Raw genomic sequence first — 18,925 nt, 5'->3', positions numbered from 1 at the left:
TAGTATTATTGAAAACCGAGGCAGCAAAGCTGCCGAGGCAGGAGCTGTATTTGTTTGATATGTGAGTATATTACTATATATAATATTAACAATATTATTAAAAACTGAGGCAGGAACGCTGCCGAGGCAGTAGCTAAAGTGTATATAGTATTAATATTATTGAAAACCGAGGCAGCAAAGCTACCGAGGCAGGAGCTGTATTTTTTTGATATGTGAGTATATTACTATATATAATATTAACAATATTATTAAAAACCGAGGCAGGAACGCTGCCGAGGCAGTAGCTAAAGTGTATATAGTATTAGTATTATTAAAAACCGAGGCAGGAACGCTGCCGAGGCAGTAGCTAAAGTGTATATAGTATTAATATTATTGAAAACCGAGGCAGCAAAGCTGCCGAGGCAAGAGCTGTATTTTTTTGATATGTGAGTATATTACTATATATAATATTGACAATATTATTAAAAACCGAGGCAGGAACGCTGCCGAGGCAGTAGCTAAAATGTATATAGTATTAGTATTATTGAAAACCGAGGCAGCAAAGCTGCCGAGGCAGGAGCTGTATTTGTTTGATATGTGAGTATATTACTATATATAATATTAACAATATTATTAAAAACTGAGGCAGGAACGCTGCCGAGGCAGTAGCTAAAGTGTATATAGTATTAATATTATTGAAAACCGAGGCAGCAAAGCTACCGAGGCAGGAGCTGTATTTTTTTGATATGTGAGTATATTACTATATATAATATTGACAATATTATTAAAAACCGAGGCAGGAACGCTGCCGAGGCAGTAGCTAAAGTGTATATAGTATTAGTATTATTAAAAATCGAGGTAGGAACGCTGCCGAGGCAGTAGCTAAAGTGTATATAGTATTAATATTATTGAAAACCGAGGCAGCAAAGCTGCCGAGGCAGGAGCTATATTTTTTTGATATGTGAGTATATTACTATATATAATATTAACAATATTATTAAAAACCGAGGCAGGAACGCTGCCGAGGCAGTAGCTAAAGTGTATATAGTATTAATATTATTAAAAATCGAGGCAGGAACTGAATTCTTTATACATTTGAGTATATTAATATACAGGTGTCCCGTTAAGGGTACGAAGTGGCTGTATCTCGACAATGGTAAGGCCTATAAGTTTGAGAAAAAAGTCCTTATAAGCAAAGAGATAGCTGGAAATTATTTTGAAGTTCATAATTCGACCGCTAGGGGGTGTAACTGCCATAGAGAAACATAAAATTCCCGCTATCTCAAAAAGTTAGACGATGAGTTATAACTTTAACAACATCATTTAGTAGCTTGGATATATTTCTCATATCTGTAATAATAAAGGCCAATGCGTTTTCAAATGTTTACATTTTAATATTTCCTGGACCATTCAACCGATTTGATTATTTTTGGTCTTGTTGTGAAGATAGTGAAACGTTTTTACTTGGTCTGTTTCATTCACAACTAATTTTCATCGATGTGGTTTTCGAAAAAATTCTCCGAAACAATTAAGATTTAGGAAGCAAAACTTTTTGAGGCAAAATTTGCATAAAAATGATATTTCATTAAAAACAAAACCATCTGTTTCGTTTTCCCTCTTTTCCTTTCGCATTATATCATCATCCCCTTAACTATTGTTCACTTTATTATCAAAAAAAAAAGAAATTCTCGTCTTTCACCCTTCTTTGTTGATTCCGTCCTTTTCCTCCCTCGTGTCGTTTCGGGTGGTTCGCTACTTAAAGTAACTGGACGCGCGTTGAATGGCCGGATCGCGTGCCTATTCGTGAAGAACGCGCCTATTCGGGAACATTAGCGGTCGCTTGCTTGTATTAACACTACGAAATTACAACCCGAAGTATGCCAAATTCGCCCTAACGGTAGATCGCGGTTAAGGAATATTTTCGGGTGAACGAAAGCTAGTAACGGCGACGCTATGGGCGAGAGAACTTTATGAAACGACACACGAAACATTTGAACCGCGTGCCATTTTTCCGGGAACCACCACCTCTCGTCACGGAAAGTTAAAGGGAAAATATTTTCGGTTTTCTTATTTATTTGTTGTTCTTTGCCTCGAAATGGGTTGGAGTGAGATGAAAAGGAGGAGGATGCAAGAGAGAAGCTGGCGCCATCAATCATGCGCCCGAGACACCGCCCAAAGCTGTCAGCAAAACAAACATATAATTATGTATATGAACCCCCGGTTGTGTTCGGACGGCGACGATTAGCATTGAGCGGTTCTCCTTCGGGACTATAGAGATACTGACTTTGCGATAATAGTCCAACCCATAAAAAAAAATCAACCAATAAATAAAAAATATCAATAAAAAAGAATACTCGATACGATAACGTCTACTAATAGCGTTTCGGTTTAATTCGAAAAACGGGTGTAAATATTTAACGCGAGTAAACATATTAAAAGCGCCATCCATCGGCGGATTCATTATTCAAAAAAAACATGGACTGTATTAATTCGAATTCCCATTTGCGACGAATACTAAATGATGCACGATCGCTCACCAAGCGCGAGACTCTAATAACCCGATCGTTTCAGACAAATGATAACCGACGTTGTCATCGTCCTCGATACCATTAGCAACGACTAATCATTTTCACATATTTTAAACAAAAACGATCCGCGGTTATAAATAATTAAACGATTTCAAATCTTCAATAAAAATCCTTTAAAACGAGTACAAACACGGTTGCACAATTTACGAGATATTTTATATTTTACAAAATCAAGATGGCCGAAATTTTTTTCATTTTATCATATCGTGTAAGATATATATTGTTACTATCAAAACGATTACTTATGCAATATCAACATAACTCCTGGTTATGGATTAAGAACTCCAAGATTAGAGACGAATGCAGGATATTCTGAGATGAGGAGAAGATTTTGACAAAATCACTAGATTGCAAAATTGTGCTTACAAATAATTTGCCCGGAAATGATTCAACTTCTTAGGAGATATATCAAAAGCAGACTAAAAGAAAAGCAGGGCACGGAACTTTTGTAACAAAACGATTTCCCCCCTCCACTCGTACTCAGAGAAAATCTTAATTAAAAGACCATACTGTTCAGTAGGAAATTAAAATTTCAAGTTAGGAAAAAATTGTTTTAACAAAAATTGTTCCTGAAACAATTCTAAACAAACTTTGTTAACAAAATTTTTTGATTTAATCAATAATTAAGGAGATAATCTCAAAATAATAATTTTTCCATTTTTATACATAATTGTACTTAGATGCTTAATTAATAGAGATGTCAAATTTTTTTATTAAGATATACGATTCAAAATCGAAATTGAAACAAATTTTATTTAAAACATTTTTTGATAAAAACAATAATTATTGAGATAATTAATTTTGATACCATACTATTCAGAGGGAAATTAAAATTTCAAGTTAGCAAAAAATTTTATTAACAAACACTGTTCCTGAAGTGATTCTAAACAAATTTTGTTAACAACATTTTTTGATTAAATCAACAATAAGGATATAACCTCAAAAATATTCATTTTTGTAGCATACTATTCAGAGGGAAATTAAAATTTCAAGTCAGCAAAAAATTTTATTAACAAACACTGTTTCTGAAGTAATTCTAAACAAATATTGTTAACAAAATTTTTTGATTTAATCAATAATTAAGGAGATAACCTCAAAATAATAATTTTTCCGCTTTTACACATAATTACACTTAGACGCTTAATTAATAGAGATGCAAAAATTTTTTATTAAGATAATTGATTCAAAATTGAAATTGAAACGAATTTTATTTAAAACATTTTTTGATAAAAACAATAATTATCGAGATAATTAATTTTGATACCATACTATTCAGAGGGAAATTAAAATTTCAAGTTAGCAAAAAATTTTATTAACAAACACTGTTCCTGAAGTAATTCTAAACGAATTTTGTTAACAACATTTTTTGATTAAATCAACAATAAGGATATAACCTCAAAAATATTCATTTTTGTGGCATACTATTCAGAGGGAAATTAAAATTTCAAATTAGCAAAAAATTTTATTAACAAACACTGTTCCTGAAGTAATTTTAAACAAATATTGTTAACAAAATTTTTTGATTTAATCAATAATTAAGGAGATAACCTCAAAATAATAATTTTTCCATTTTTATACATAATTACACTTAGATCCTTAATTAATAGAGTTGCAAAAATTTTTTATTAAGATAATTGATTCAAAATCGAAATTGAAACAAATTTTATTTAAAACATTTTTTGATAGAAACAATAATTATCGAGATAATTAATTTTGATACCATACTATTCAGAGGGAAATTAAAATTTCAAGTCAGCAAAAAATTTTATTAACAAACACTGTTCTTGAAGTGATTCTAAACAAATTTTGTTAACAACATTTTTTGATTAAATCAACAATAAGGATATAACCTCAAAAATATTCATTTTTGTAGCATACTATTCAGAGGGAAATTAAAATTTCAAGTCAGCAAAAAATTTTATTAACAAACACTGTTTCTGAAGTAATTCTAAACAAATATTGTTAACAAAATTTTTTGATTTAATCAATAATTAAGGAGATAACCTCAAAATAATAATTTTTCCGTTTTTACACATAATTACACTTAGACGCTTAATTAATAGATATGCAAAAATTTTTTATTAAGATAATTGATTCAAAATCGAAATTGAAACAAATTTTATTTAAAACATTTTTTGATAAAAACAATAATTATTGAGATAATTAATTTTGATACCATACTATTCAGAGGGAAATTAAAATTTCAAGTTAGCAAAAAATGTTATTAACAAACACTGTTCCTGAAGTGATTCTAAACAAATTTTGTTAACAACATTTTTTGATTAAATCAACAATAAGGATATAACCTCAAAAATATTCATTTTTGTAGCATACTATTCAGAGGGAAATTAAAATTGCAAGTTAGCAAAAAATTTTATTAACAAACACTGTTCCTGAAGTAATTCTAAACAAATATTGTTAACAAAATTTTTTGATTTAATCAATAATTAAGGAGATAACCTCAAAATAATAATTTTTCCGTTTTTACACATAATTACACTTAGACGCTTAATTAATAGAGATGCAAAATTTTTTTATTAAGATATACGATTCAAAATCGAAATTGAAACAAATTTTATTTATAACATTTTTTGATAAAAACAATAATTATCGAGATAATTAATTTTGATACCATACTATTCAGAGGGAAATTAAAATTTCAAATTAGCAAAAAATTTTATTAACAAACACTGTTCCTGAAGTAATTCTAAACAAATATTGTTAATAAAAATTTTTGATTTGATCAATAATTAAGAACATAACCTCAAAAAAAATTTTATATATATATTTTTGTATGAAATTTTCTGCTGAGAACGAGTGGAGGGGGAAAATCGTTTTGTTACAAAAGTTCCGTGCCCTATATATAATATACCAATATGGATGAAAACCTATTTACCTAATATTTATTTAGTTATAAATTATTTACATAAAAATTTTTAGGTTTAATCCGATTAGTAAACCCCAAAAGGAAAGAAAAAAAAATAAAGAAGGGATCGTTAACATGATGATATCCATCCTATTGTCCCAAAAAAAAGGGACGGGTCTATTTAGTTAAGTAGAGCAGAGTTAGAAAGAGATGTTTTGTACCTCCCTTTGTATGCCTTGGACAGATGTGGCTCTTCGGATGGATAGTTTGGAGAGTATGAAATAGAGACATGTGGCCGGCGACCGACGATGGGCAATTTATTTTACTGTGGTTACGTATTTGGGTCGGAAAATGCCCGTCGTTCTCACCTGGAACGCGTCGCGGCCCCGTAATTGGCGACGGCGACGCCGCCCGTTTAGAAAGCGGTGTCTCGGCAATCGGGCCTTATAAGTGCGTAAAATGGTGTCGCGGTTCTCTTAATTGGTGGAAAAAATCCGTCGATGTACGATCCGCGGTGTGCGCGACAGAAAATTCTTATCGAAAATGTCTATATTTGGCTTTTATAAGGGAAAATCTGATTTTTCAAGTTTTACTACTACAAATTTACGTTTAAATTAGTTATGACCAACATCATTATTATATATATAGTTATCCATAAAGTGTTTCACAATGGGAATGTCAAAAGTTAATACTTGCCATTCCCATCAATACTTGCGAAGACCATCAAAAACTCCAAATTTAGAGTTCTTTTAGTATTTAGTCTATTGCATTGGTCTTAAAAGACATTCGGAAGCAGAGAAACTTGTCAAAGATGTTTTCAGAAAATTATTAGTTACTAGATAATTTTTTGTTAAGAATAACCAGAATTGCAAAATCAGTGGGAAAGTTGATTTATCTATTTGAATTTTTGTTCAAAACGACCTTTGGGCTCAAAGTCGAAAAATGGTCTAAAATGCAGAATGCTGTGTCTTTTCCACTTTTCGAGGTAGGTACTAAATGACAAAGGTGCTCCGAGCCTGGTTCCTTAATTACTTCTTCTTTTTGTACACATTGGTATCGTTTGCCTCCTTTATCAACCAAGACTAAAGTGTCATCCATTCTACCATCGAAGTACACGCACATCGCATCAGTAATATCATCAACGATAAGAGATGTATTACTATCAGTAATAAGACCTAGGTCTTTGAGTACGCTAAAAGTAACAGCAACTGTTGCTCTCAGACATACCAAATCGATCACTTGTCAACGCAGTTGCAGGAAGTGACAATCGCATCTATGAAGTTTTTGAACAACCTGATTGCAACGACAATGCGGACTGAAAGTTGGAATCATACTTATCATTATCAACTTTAAAAGTTATCTCTGGTTCAGGATCAATACTACTCGACTACAAGAGGGTTGTCTGATTTAGCTGACGAGCTAAGTCTATCTGTCTCTGCAACCTTAGTGTAAGCTTTTGCGATTCTTTTCGTCCCAATCTTACCTTGCCTGAGGTGTCTCTAAGAGTAAAGAAATCTTATTTGTAATTGAGGTACCTTTTTCTACAAAAAGAAATAAAAACGCGACAACACACATATCAGCCGGATTAGATAGAACCCTCCTCTCCCTGCATGGTTATTTCTGCTTCCTTTGAATTTATATATAATTCGTTTAAAGAGTTTTTGAGAAAAAAAATCGCAAAGGGTACTTAAAAGTTGACTTTTAGTACGGATAGTACATGAAGAAAAGAACGTATTTAATCTCAAACCGCCGAGGTCGCTTGCGGGCGAGGCGCTACAATCCCCCAGAGGTGACCATTTGGTATCAAATTAAAATCAGCGCCTCGCCCGCAAGCGACCTCGGCGATTTGAGAAAAAATCGTTTTTTACATCTTGATAAAGATACAAAGTCTATTATAAGAAAACGTTTACCTCAAATCCGTCGAGGTTACTTGCAAACGAGGCGCTACAACCCCCAGAGGTGGCTATTTGATGTCAATAGATCAAAACCAGCGCCTCGCCCGCAAGCGAACTCGGCGATTTGAGATGAAATCATTTCTTTACATCTAAATGAAGATATAAAGTCTCTTACAAGAATACATTTACCTTTAAACCGCCGAGGTCGCTTATGGGCGAGGCGCTACAATCCCTAGAGATGACTATTTCGTGTTGATGCATCAAAACCAGCACCTCGCCCGCAAGCGACCTCGGCGATTTGATACAAAGTCTTTTATAAAAAAACGTTCAACCTCAATACCGCCGAGGTCGCTTGCGGGCGAGGCGCTACAATCCCTAGAGATGACTATTTCGTGTTGTTGCATCAAAACCAGCACCTCGCCCGCAAGCGATCTCGGCGATTTGATACAAAGTCTCTTATAAAAAAACGTTCAACCTCAATACCGCCGAGGTCGCTTGCGGGCGAGGCGCTACAATCTGCCAGAGCTGACTATTTCGTGTTAGTTCAAAACCAACGCCTCGCCCGCAAGCGACCTCGGCGATTTGATACAAAGTCTTTTATAAAAAAACGTTCAACCTCAATACCGCCGAGGACGCTTGCGGGCGAGAAGCTACATTCCTCCAAAGGTGATTATTTCGCGTCAGATCAAAACTAGCGCCTCGCCCGCAAGCGACCTCGGCGATTTAAGACGAAATCGTTTTTTTATATCTTGATAAAGATACAAAGTTTCTTATAAAAAAACGTTCAACCTCAATACCGCCAAGATCGCTTGCGGGCGAGGAGCTACATTCCTCCAAAGGTGATTATTTCGCGTCAGATCAAAACCAGCGCCTCGCCCGCAAGCGACCTCGGCGATTTGAGATGAAATAGTTTTTTTATATCTTGATAAAGATACAAAGTTTATAAAAAAGCGTTCAACCTCAATACCGCCGAGGTCGCTTGCGGGCGAGGAGCTACATTCCTCCAAAGGTGATTATTTCGCGTCAGATCAAAACCAGTGCCTCGCCCGCAAGCGACCTCGGCGATTTGAGACGAAATCGTTTTTTACATCTTGGTAAAGATACAAACTCTCTTTTACAAAGAATACGTTTACCTTCAAATCGCCGAGGTCGCTTGTGGGAGAGGCGCTACAATCTGTCAGAGCTGACTATTTCGTGTTAGTTCAAAACCAACGCCTCGCCCGCAAGCGAACTCGGCGATTTGAGATGAAATCATTTTTTTACATCTATGTGAAGATATAAAGTCTCTTACAAGAATACATTAACCTTTAACCCGCCAAGGTCGCTTATGGGCAAGGCGCTACAATCCCTAGAGATGACTATTTCGTGTTGATGTATCAAAACCAACATCTCGCCTGCAAGCGACCTCGGCGATTTGATACAAAGTCTTTTATAAAAAAACGTTCAACCTCAATACCGCCGAGATCATTTGCGGGCGAGGAGCTACATTTCTCCAAAGGTGATTATTTCGCGTCAGATCAAAACCAGTGCCTCGCCCGCAAGCAACCTCGGCGATTTGAGATGAAATAGTTTTTTTTATATCTTGATAAAGATACAAAGTCTCTTATAAAAAAACGTTCAACCTCAATACCGCCAAGATCGCTTGCGGGCGAGGAGCTACAATCTGTCAGAGCTGACTATTACGTGATGATTTATCAAAAGTAGCGCCTCGCCCGCAAGCGACCTCGGCGATTTGAGACGAAATCGTTCCTTTTACACCTTAGAAAGTTACAAAGTCTTTTATAGGAAAACGTTTACCCTCAAAACCGCCAAGGTCGCTTGCGGGCGAAGCGCTACAATATCTAGAGATGACTATTTTGTGTTGCTAAATCGTTTCTTATATATTTTAGTAAAGACACAAAATCTAATAGAAGGAAACATTTACATTAAAGCTGCCGAGGTCGCTTGCGGGCGAGGCGCTACAATTCCTCAGAACTGACTATTTCCTCTTATCATACCGAGTGTATCAACTAGCGATGCCATCACAAAGTTGACAAAACGCTTATACTTTCTGTTACTGCAACATTAGCAATATGAGCATTTGACTCAGTAAATCATTAGCGATTGTTGAATGCTCTTGAGGCCATAGTCAAAGTTGATGTGCATAGTACTGTTCAAACAGTTTTGGGACTCTTGCTATTTAATATTTATACGAACAGTAGGGAGGGGTGAGGCTAAGGCAGAGAGTAACGTAATTAAAATATGTGATTAGCTTTCTTATAATCGTGGAGAAAACATTTTTCATGCCATTCACACGATGAATTGTCTGTTTACTTGACTACAAATAAATAGCCACAATTGACAAAGACAATGTAGCATCGTTTGGTAGAGTCGAGGCTATACTATGGAATTCAATACAGTATGTACTACAGCGTAGGATTTGGAGTTTACGATGTCCGGAAGTTATTTATACTCAAGGTTATAACTTATACATGCCAAAATTGATTTGCTAAGGAATGTGGACCATCACTACAATACCCGATATATAAAAGGGGCACAACGTAAGTTTGTTAAGAAAATATTCATTAAAAATTTTCATCAAGCGTACTAGCTTATGCGGATGATCTGAAACTATTCCGACCTATTTTTGCGGACCGTGATGTTGTCAGTCTTCAGTCGGATTTGGACGTCTTGGTGGAATGGTGTAACCGTTATCAGCTAAAGATTAATGCCAATAAGTGCGGTGCAGTTAGTTTTACACGCAAGCTGTCTCCTCTTCCATCTTCTTATTATATAGAAGGTGTTCTTCTTGAGAAATTATCTACAATCAAGGATCTGGGAGACCGCAAATTGTCTTTTGTATCTCACATCGAAAATATTGCATCTTCTGCTGCGAGGATGCTTGGTTTCGTTTTGTGCTTTTTCTGATATCGGTGTGTACAAGACCCTATTTTCGACCTTTGTATTGTCCAAATTGGAATATGGCTCTGTAATTTGGTCGCCACATTATGTGTGTCATAGACTTATATTGGAGAGAATTCAGAGGAGATTTCTCAAATATTTGTCTCTACGCCTGGACGGATCATACCCGGATCGTGGAATGGATTACGCATCCCTGCTGCGGCGTCACAGTTTTTCTGCACTAGACGTAGGAAGAGATGACCAGTGCATCAAGTTTTTGCAGAAGTTAGTGCAAGGTGAATTGGATTGTGGTTGGTTGTTACAACACGTAGTACAAATCAGTTTTATTTGAGGAATTGCAGATCCAATGTTTTAGCCAACTCCCCGGTGCAGAGGATGTGTAAACTAACTAACAATCAATAATAGTGTAAGAGTGTTTATGTGAATTATATTTGTTTTATGGCATGTGTTATTTCTTATTTTCTTTTTCTTGTAATATTGTCCTGTAATTGATCTTTGTTGGGCAATAAAGTGAATTATTATTATTATTATTATTAAAATATGTGAACAATGCTACTCGGTTTTTCTACACAAAATTTTTCACAGACTCTTACATGAAATGTATAAAATATATCTATTGATTGAAGTCATTCTTGCTGCAATTAGATCACTTATTGAAGTATTCTTTTACATGCATATGTTGAACTGACATAGTCAGTTATAAATTCTACCGGTTTCGGCTTATTTAAAACAAAACTATCTTCAGGAACCTCGTCAATTTATTTTAAAGCTGTCGTGAAAATTAGCATCTTGAAATTTCTATTAAACGTTTTTTATTTATTGAAATGCGTCCGTGTCTTCTTTATTATTGGTAGATTGCGTATTAAGTTTAAACTATCAAACAGGATTATGTGCACACGTGTTTGTCATAATTATTTAAAATAAAATGGAAAGAAATAATGTTTACAACAATTTTCAAATCCAATATATTTTATTTAATTTATTAACTCTACCGGTTTCGGCCTAGACCATCATCAGGAGTCTCGTTGTATAAGGTTGAGATTAAAATTTGAATGTGTTTTCTAACCTCAACCTTATACAACGAGACTCCTGACGATGGTCTAGGCCGAAACCGGTTTTATGAAATATATTTTTATTTAAAAAAAAACACAATTTTGTGTGTAAGAATCGATATTTTAGTTCGCGAACTTCTCGCGGACCCGTGCATCTTTGATGGGAGTGAATTTTTTATGGTGGTTCCCCCTTTTCGCCGAATGAATAAAACATCTCGCGCGAGATCATGTCTTATTCAGGGTATCAGCCGGGCTGGACACGCCCCGAGGCGTGACGTGATCTACTTAGGGGTGGAATACACCACCACACCGAAACCCCCCTTCTTCCTACTTCTTCGACGCCATAAAACTTCCCCCTTTGAATCATTCACAACCCGAGCCACTACACTACTTTCTAACTCTGGGGGTTGCAGAGAGAAAAAAGAAAGAAAAATTCGCAATTTCACGATTATATATAATTTTTTTTATATTCGCGAAGAAATATGAGGAAATAAAGTACTTACAAATCCGTGTTTATCCGAAATGTTATTGGTTAGCTTCAATTTGTGGAATGAAACGACTTTTTGCATCCATTGTTCGCCCGTTGAGGGTGAATCTGGGTGGATGTACATCCGCTTTGGCATTTCCGGGTCTGCTTTTCCCGCCACCATCCATCGACTAAAAAAACAACATTTAAAAAAAATAAAACATTAAAAAAAAATTTTAAATTAAGAGATTTAAAAGATTTTTTTTTCGATCGCAAAAACATTAATTAATTAATTAATTAATATATTAAAAAAAACAAACATGCTTTCGATCGAAAAAAATTAATATACATATTTTAAGAAAAGGTGGGGGTAAATCGAGTAAACTATGACGTATAAAAAACGTATAGTACGCATGCTTCGTGCATTTGTTTTTTTTTTTAATCACCCGATCGTCGCTTTTTTTATTTTTTGGTCGCGAAAGGATTTTGTTTTGGATATACACAGATAGAAGAACACATCAAGGTCAAGGGGTGAAAACATCTTATTTATTTTTTTTTAATTTTTGATGATTATTGATTATTTTGAAGATTTTAGATTGTCAAAAAAAATTTTTTTTGATGGTCGCACCCCGCGACCAAAAAAAAAATGAAAAACGAAGCGAGAAACGGTTCTAACCTGTTGTGAAACTTGTATCGACAATCGTCAGCCGCAACAATGTCCATGAGCAAGATGTATTTTGATTTTTTGTCTAATCCAAGTACACGGACTTTGTATGCAGGAAACATGCGCCTATAAAAAACAACAAGTTTCAAAAATTTGTATCGGTCCAACGTTTCGTACCTGTTGTGGAATTTGTAACGGTAATCGTCTGCCGCGACAATATCCAACAGCAGGATGTATTTCGCCTTCAAATCCAAACCGGAAACCCGGAACTTCATCTGAGGAAACATTTGCCTGAAAATCATTTTTTTCTCTATATTCTAAATCGCACAAAATTGACACAAATAAGTTGTAATAAATTCATCTCCGGGTTAAACTAAAAATTATATCTTGGAAAAATCTTATACAACTATTTCCAATTGTATTTTATACCAGATTAGTTGAAAATAAAAATTGCTTTAGTTTAAATATGATCAAAATATGACAAACAATGTATCCAATTTAAGACAACAATGTTGGTTGCCATAGCAACGAAACTAAGAATAATACAAACAAACTAATATAGCCAAAATATGTGCCATAATTAATCAAGAAACATTTTTCATTTGAGCCACAAATAGCGCATTTACTAGATATATTCCATACTTTTGTTCCACCCTGTATATATATTAATTAAGAAATACATATTAATCAATATATTTCATTATCTGTTCAATGTTTAGCCGAGATCGCATTAGTTTTGGGTTCACAACAATTAACATTAATAAAAAACACACATATTCACCATTTTAACATTAGCCAATATCATTTATAACTGAGGAGTTGTAATATGTTTCATTATCTCTTTTAAATTTAGTCGAGATCGTAGCGCTATTATTAATATTATGTTAATAAAAAACTGATGTCGACAACGTACTGCCTCGGCCGGAAACGGCCTCGACTTAATATACAATATTATAGTATTAAGTTGAGGTCGCTTGCGGCCGAAACAGTAGAGTTGATACCATAACAACACAAAGAGAGTATAAACAACATATTCCCTCGACAATAAGCGGCCTCGACTTGATACACGATGTTACAATATTAAGCCGAGGTCGCTTGCGGCCGAGGCAGTAGAGTTAATATGATATTAACACAAGGCTAATGTCAAACAACGTACTGCCTCGGCCGCAAGCGACCTCGGCTTAATACTGTAATATTGTATATTAAGCCGAGGTCGCTTGCGGACGAGGTAGTAGAGTTAATATTATATTAACACAAGGCTACTATCAAACAACGTACTGCCTCGGCCGCAAGCGACCTCGGCTTAATATACAATATTGCAGTATTAAGCCGAGGTCGCTTGCGGCCGAGGCAGTAAAGTTAATATTATATTAACACAAGGGTAGTGTTAAAAAACGTACTGCCTCGGCCGCAAGCGACCTCGGCTTAATACTGTAATATTGTGTATTAAGCCAAATTCGCTTGCGGCCGAAGCAGTAAAGTTAATACCGTATAAACACAAAGCTAGTGTAAACAACGTACTGCCTCGGCCGCAAGCGACCTCGGCTTAATACTGTAATATTGTATATTAAGCCGAGGTCGCTTGTGGCCGAGGCAGTAAAGTTAATATTATATTAAGACAAAACTAGTGTCAAAAAACGTACTGCCTCGGCCGCAAGCGACCTCGGCTTAATACTGTAATATTGTGTATTAAGCCAAGGTTGCTTGCGGCTGAGGAGATAAAGTTAATATCATATCAACACAAAGCTAGTGTAAACAACGTACTGCCTCGGCCGCAAGCGACCTCGGCTTAATACTGTAATATTGTATATTAAGCCGAGGTCGCTTGCGACCGAGGCAGTAAAGTTAATACCGTATAAACACAAAGCTAGTGTAAATAACGTACTGCCTCGGCCGCAAGCGACCTCGGCTTAATACACAAGATTACAGTTTTAAGCCAAAGTCGCTTGCCGCCGAGGCATTACAGTTAATACTATATCAACACAAACTTAGAGTCAAACAACGTACTGCCTCGGTCGCAAGCGACCTCGGCTTGATTCACGATGTCACAATATTAAGCCGAGATCGCTTACGACCGAGGCAGTAGAGTTAATACTAGTTTTTACTACTATTTATTAATCAGTTTTTGGGTTAATATAGTATTAACTCTACTGCCTCGGCCTCGGCTTAACCAAACGACATCAAACATGAATCTTTTTAATCATAGCCGATATATATACATGTAATCCAAAAATTAAGTAAACTGATGGAGGAAAGTAGTTTGGTGGGTTGGTATCCACTGAGTTTGGTTAGGTTGGGTTGGTTAACAACCTGATTAATAAACCAAATCAATACTTTTATCCAGGTTGTTAACCGAACCAACCCAACCTAATCAGCAAAAAACCAAGTGAAACCAAGTCGACACTGCTTGAAATTTATAGAAACAATAATCTCAAATATCACGACAATGCTTAGGTAGGTAGTATTATTCGTGATACTTAGAGCGATTTATTTCTTATATCACGAACAATAAGACACCACGTATACAAGAATATTGTCAGAAAAACTCTAGTCATCTATAGAAACTATCTTGTTTTGTATCAATATCATTTATATACATATATCACCACAGTAGTTAGTTAGGATGGTTTCCGCTGGCTTGGGTTGGTTAACAACCTGATTAAAAGATCAAATTACATCTCCCATCCAGGTTATTAATCAACCTAACCTAGCGAGAACCAACCCACATGTTATATTAACCAAGTTTAGGTACATGTGAAATTAATTAATTAATACAAGAGCATACAGTCTAAATTCTAAGATTATCCACTGTTACTTATGGTCGATGTGTTACAATTTATGTTACCCAATCTTGATCCCCCATTCTCTTTATCGATGTTTTTATGCCGAAACACTTCAATATATGTTAATATAGCATTAATTGTAGCGCCTCGGCCGTAATATCATTCTGGGTCTTAAATCGTCTTCAGCCGACGTTCCACTACGTATTAACAAGTATTAGAATAATATTACGTTAAATATGTGATGTTGCTTCGATCACAAGCAACCTCGTTTTCGACTTTAGCCGAGGTCGCAAAAAAATATTTTAATTATTCTAATCGTAGCGGTATCTCCACCGGTTTCATTCCATTGGTATCATCATCAGGGTAATAAAAATATATAGATATGTATATAGGTTAGGATTTAAGAAATGGAACTTTTTGAAGTTATAAACGAACGCTTCTAACATTATTAAGTCAGTTTATATATATATATATTTTTATAATATGCTCTGTTTCCAAAATGTTACCATTAACACTAGTAAAACAATATTCATATTTTTCTCGATATTGACGCATCTGAGAGCAAAAGTGAAAAAGAGCAATACTGTTAAGAACACAATTTGTTACAACTTTTATTCTAAAAGTTTTTTTATAACATTCTTCGATTCCCGAATATTACCATTATCACTTGAAAAAGCAACAAATTTGTCAAATATTCATATTTTTGTATTTTTTTCGATATTGACGCATCTGAGAGCAAAAATACAAGAGACCAATATTATTAAGTACAAAATTTGCTACAACTTTTGTTCTAAAAGTTTTTTTGTAACATGCTTCGATTCCCAAATGTTACCATTAACTAATAGCAAAACAAAGAAATTCATCAAATTTTCATATTTTCGTATTTTTTTTTGATATTGACGCATCTGAGAGCAAAAATACAAGAGAGCAATATTGTTAAGAATAAAGTTTGCTACAACTTTTATTCTAAAAGTTTTTTTGTAACATGTTTCGATTCCCAAATGTTACCATAAGCTAGAATAAAACAAGGAAATTTATCAAATTCTCATATTTTTGTATTTTTCTCAATATTGACGCATCTGAGAACAAAAATAACACAGGGCAATATTGTTAAGAATAAAATTTGCTACAACTTTCGTTCCAAATACTTTTTTATAACATGCTCCGTTTCCAAAATGTTACCATTAATACTAGTAGAACAAAGAAATTCATAGAATATTCATATTTTCGTATTTTTTTCGATATTGATGCATCTGAGAGCAAAAGTGAAAGAGACCAGTATTGTTAAGAATAAAATTTGCTACAACTTTTGTTCTAAAAGTTTTTTTGTAACATGCCTCGATTCTCAAATGTTACCATTAGCTAATAGTAAAACAAGAAAATTCATCAGATTTTCATATTTTCATACTTTTCTCAAAAATAACGCATCTAACAGCAAAAATGTAAGGGAGCAATATTGTTAAGAATAAAATTTGCCACAACTTTTGTTCTAAAAGTTTTTTTGTAACAGGTTTCGATTCCCAAATGTTACCATTAGCTAATAATAAAACAAGGAAATTTATTAAATTTTAAAATTTTTGTATTTTTCTCAATATTGACGCATCTGAGAGCAAAAATAACAGAGAGCAATATTGTTAAGAATAAAATTTGCTACAATTTTCGATCCAAACACTTTTTTATAACATACTCCGTTTCCAAAATGTTACCATTAATACTAGTAAAACAAAGAAATTCATAAAATATTCATATTTTCGTATTTTTTTCGATATTGATGCATCTGAGAGCAAAAGTGAAAGAGACCAGTATTGTTAAGAATAAAATTTGCTACAACTTTCGTTCTAAAAGTTTTTTTGTAACATGTTTCGATTCCCAAATGTTACCATTAGCTAATAGCAAAACAAGGAAATTCATCAAATTTTCATATTTACGTATTTTTTTTGATATTGACGCATCTGAGAGCAAAAATACAAGAGAGCAATATTGTTAAGAATAAAGTTTGCTACAACTTTTATTTTAAAAGTTTTTTTGTAACATGTTTCGATTCCCAAATGTTACTATTAGCTAATAGTAAAACAAAGAAATTCATCAAATTTTCATATTTTCGTATTTTCTTTAATATTGACGCTTCTGAGAGCAAAAATACAAGAGAGCAATATTGTTAAGAACAAAATTTGCTACAACTTTCGTTGTAAAAGTTTTTTTGTCACATGTCTCGGATCCCAAATGTTATCATTAGCTAATAGTAATACAAAGAAATTCATCAAATTTTCATATTTTCGAATTTTTTTTGATATTGACGCATCTGAGAGGAAAAGTGAAAGAGAGCAATATTGTTAACTACAAAATTTGCTACAAGTTTTGTTCTAAAAGTTTTTTTGTAACATGTTTCGATTCCCAAATGTTACCATTAGCTAATAGTAAAACAAGGAAATTCATAAAATATTCATATTTTCGTATTTTTTTCGATATTGACGCATCTGAGACCAAAAATACAAGAGAGCAATATTGTTTAGAACAAAATTTGCTACAACTTTCGTTCTAAAAGTTTTTTTGTAATAGGTTTCGATTCCCAAATGTTACCATCAGCTAATAGTAATACAAAGAAATTCATCAAATTTTCATATTTTCGAATTTTTTTTTGTTATTGACGTATCTGAGAACAAAAGTGAAAGAGAGCAATATTGTTAAATACAAAATTTGCTACAATATTCGATCAAAAGTTTTTTTTGTAACATGCTTCGATTCCCAAATATTACCATTAGCTATCAGTAAAACAAGGAAATTCATCGAATTTTCATATTTTCGTATTTTTCTCGATATTGACGCATCTGCGAGCAAAAGTGAAAGAGAGCAATATTATTAAATACAAAATTTGCTACAACTTTCGTTGTAACATTTTTTTTTTACATGTTTCGATTCCCAAATGTTACCATTAGCTAATAATAAAACAAGGAAATTTATTAAATTTTAAAATTTTTGTATTTTTCTCAATATTGACGCATCTGAGAGCAAAAATAACAGAGAGCAATATTGTTAAGAATAAAATTTGCTACAACTTTCGTTCCAAACACTTTTTTATAACATACTCCGTTTCCAAAATGTTACCATTAATACTAGTAAAACAAAGAAATTCATAAAATATTCATATTTTCGTATTTTTTTCGATATTGATGCATCTGAGAGCAAAAGTGAAAGAGACCAGTATTGTTAAGAATAAAATTTGCTACAACTTTTGTTCTAAAAGTTTTTTTGTAACATGTTTCGATTCCCTAATGTTACCATTAGCTAATAGCAAAACAAGGAAATTCATCAAATTTTCATATTTTCGTATTTTTCTTGATATTGACGCATCTGAGAGCAAAAATACAAGAGAGCAATATTGTTAAGAATAAAATTTGCTACAACTTTTGTTCTAAAAGTTCTTTTGTAACATACTTCGATTTCCAAATGTTACCATTAGCTAATAGCAAAACAAGGAAATTCATCAAATTTTCATATTTTCGTATTTTTTTTTGATATTGACGCATCTGAGAGCAAAAATACAAGAGAGCAATATTGTTAAGAATAAAATTTGCTACAACTTTCGTTCTAAAAGTTTTTTTGTAACAGGTTTCGATTCTCAAATGTTACCATTAGCTAATAGTAATATAAAGAAATTCATCAATTTTCATATTTTCGTATTTTTCTCGATATTGAAGCATCTGAGAGCAAAAATACAAGAGAGCAATATT

At 33.7% G+C, this 18,925-nt stretch overlaps 1 protein-coding gene across 4 annotated transcripts in view; it reads right to left on the bottom strand.

Annotated features, from left to right (window-relative positions):
- Positions 1-18,925, bottom strand: part of LOC111415470 (optomotor-blind protein-like) — a 97,240-nt gene that overhangs the window by 29,955 nt on the left and 48,360 nt on the right. For 3 of the 4 annotated variants that reach the window (XM_071201027.1, XM_023047168.2, XM_071201028.1), the window contains exons 3-4: positions 12,424-12,537; positions 11,785-11,938 (exon numbers count right to left, since the gene is read on the bottom strand). In XM_071201027.1, the coding sequence (XP_071057128.1) occupies positions 11,785-11,938; positions 12,424-12,537 (268 nt within the window). Of the gene's footprint in view, positions 1-11,784; positions 11,939-12,423; positions 12,538-12,588; positions 12,703-18,925 lie in introns of all 4 variants that reach the window. The other variant, XM_023047169.2, reaches the window with a different exon arrangement.

Source organism: Onthophagus taurus, unplaced genomic scaffold (genome assembly GCF_036711975.1).
Source record: "Onthophagus taurus isolate NC unplaced genomic scaffold, IU_Otau_3.0 ScKx7SY_16, whole genome shotgun sequence".
In the NCBI taxonomy this organism is placed as follows: domain Eukaryota; kingdom Metazoa; phylum Arthropoda; class Insecta; order Coleoptera; family Scarabaeidae; genus Onthophagus; species Onthophagus taurus.
The sequence above is the reverse complement of the archived record's forward strand: the minus strand, read 5'-3'. Positions and strand labels throughout refer to the sequence as shown.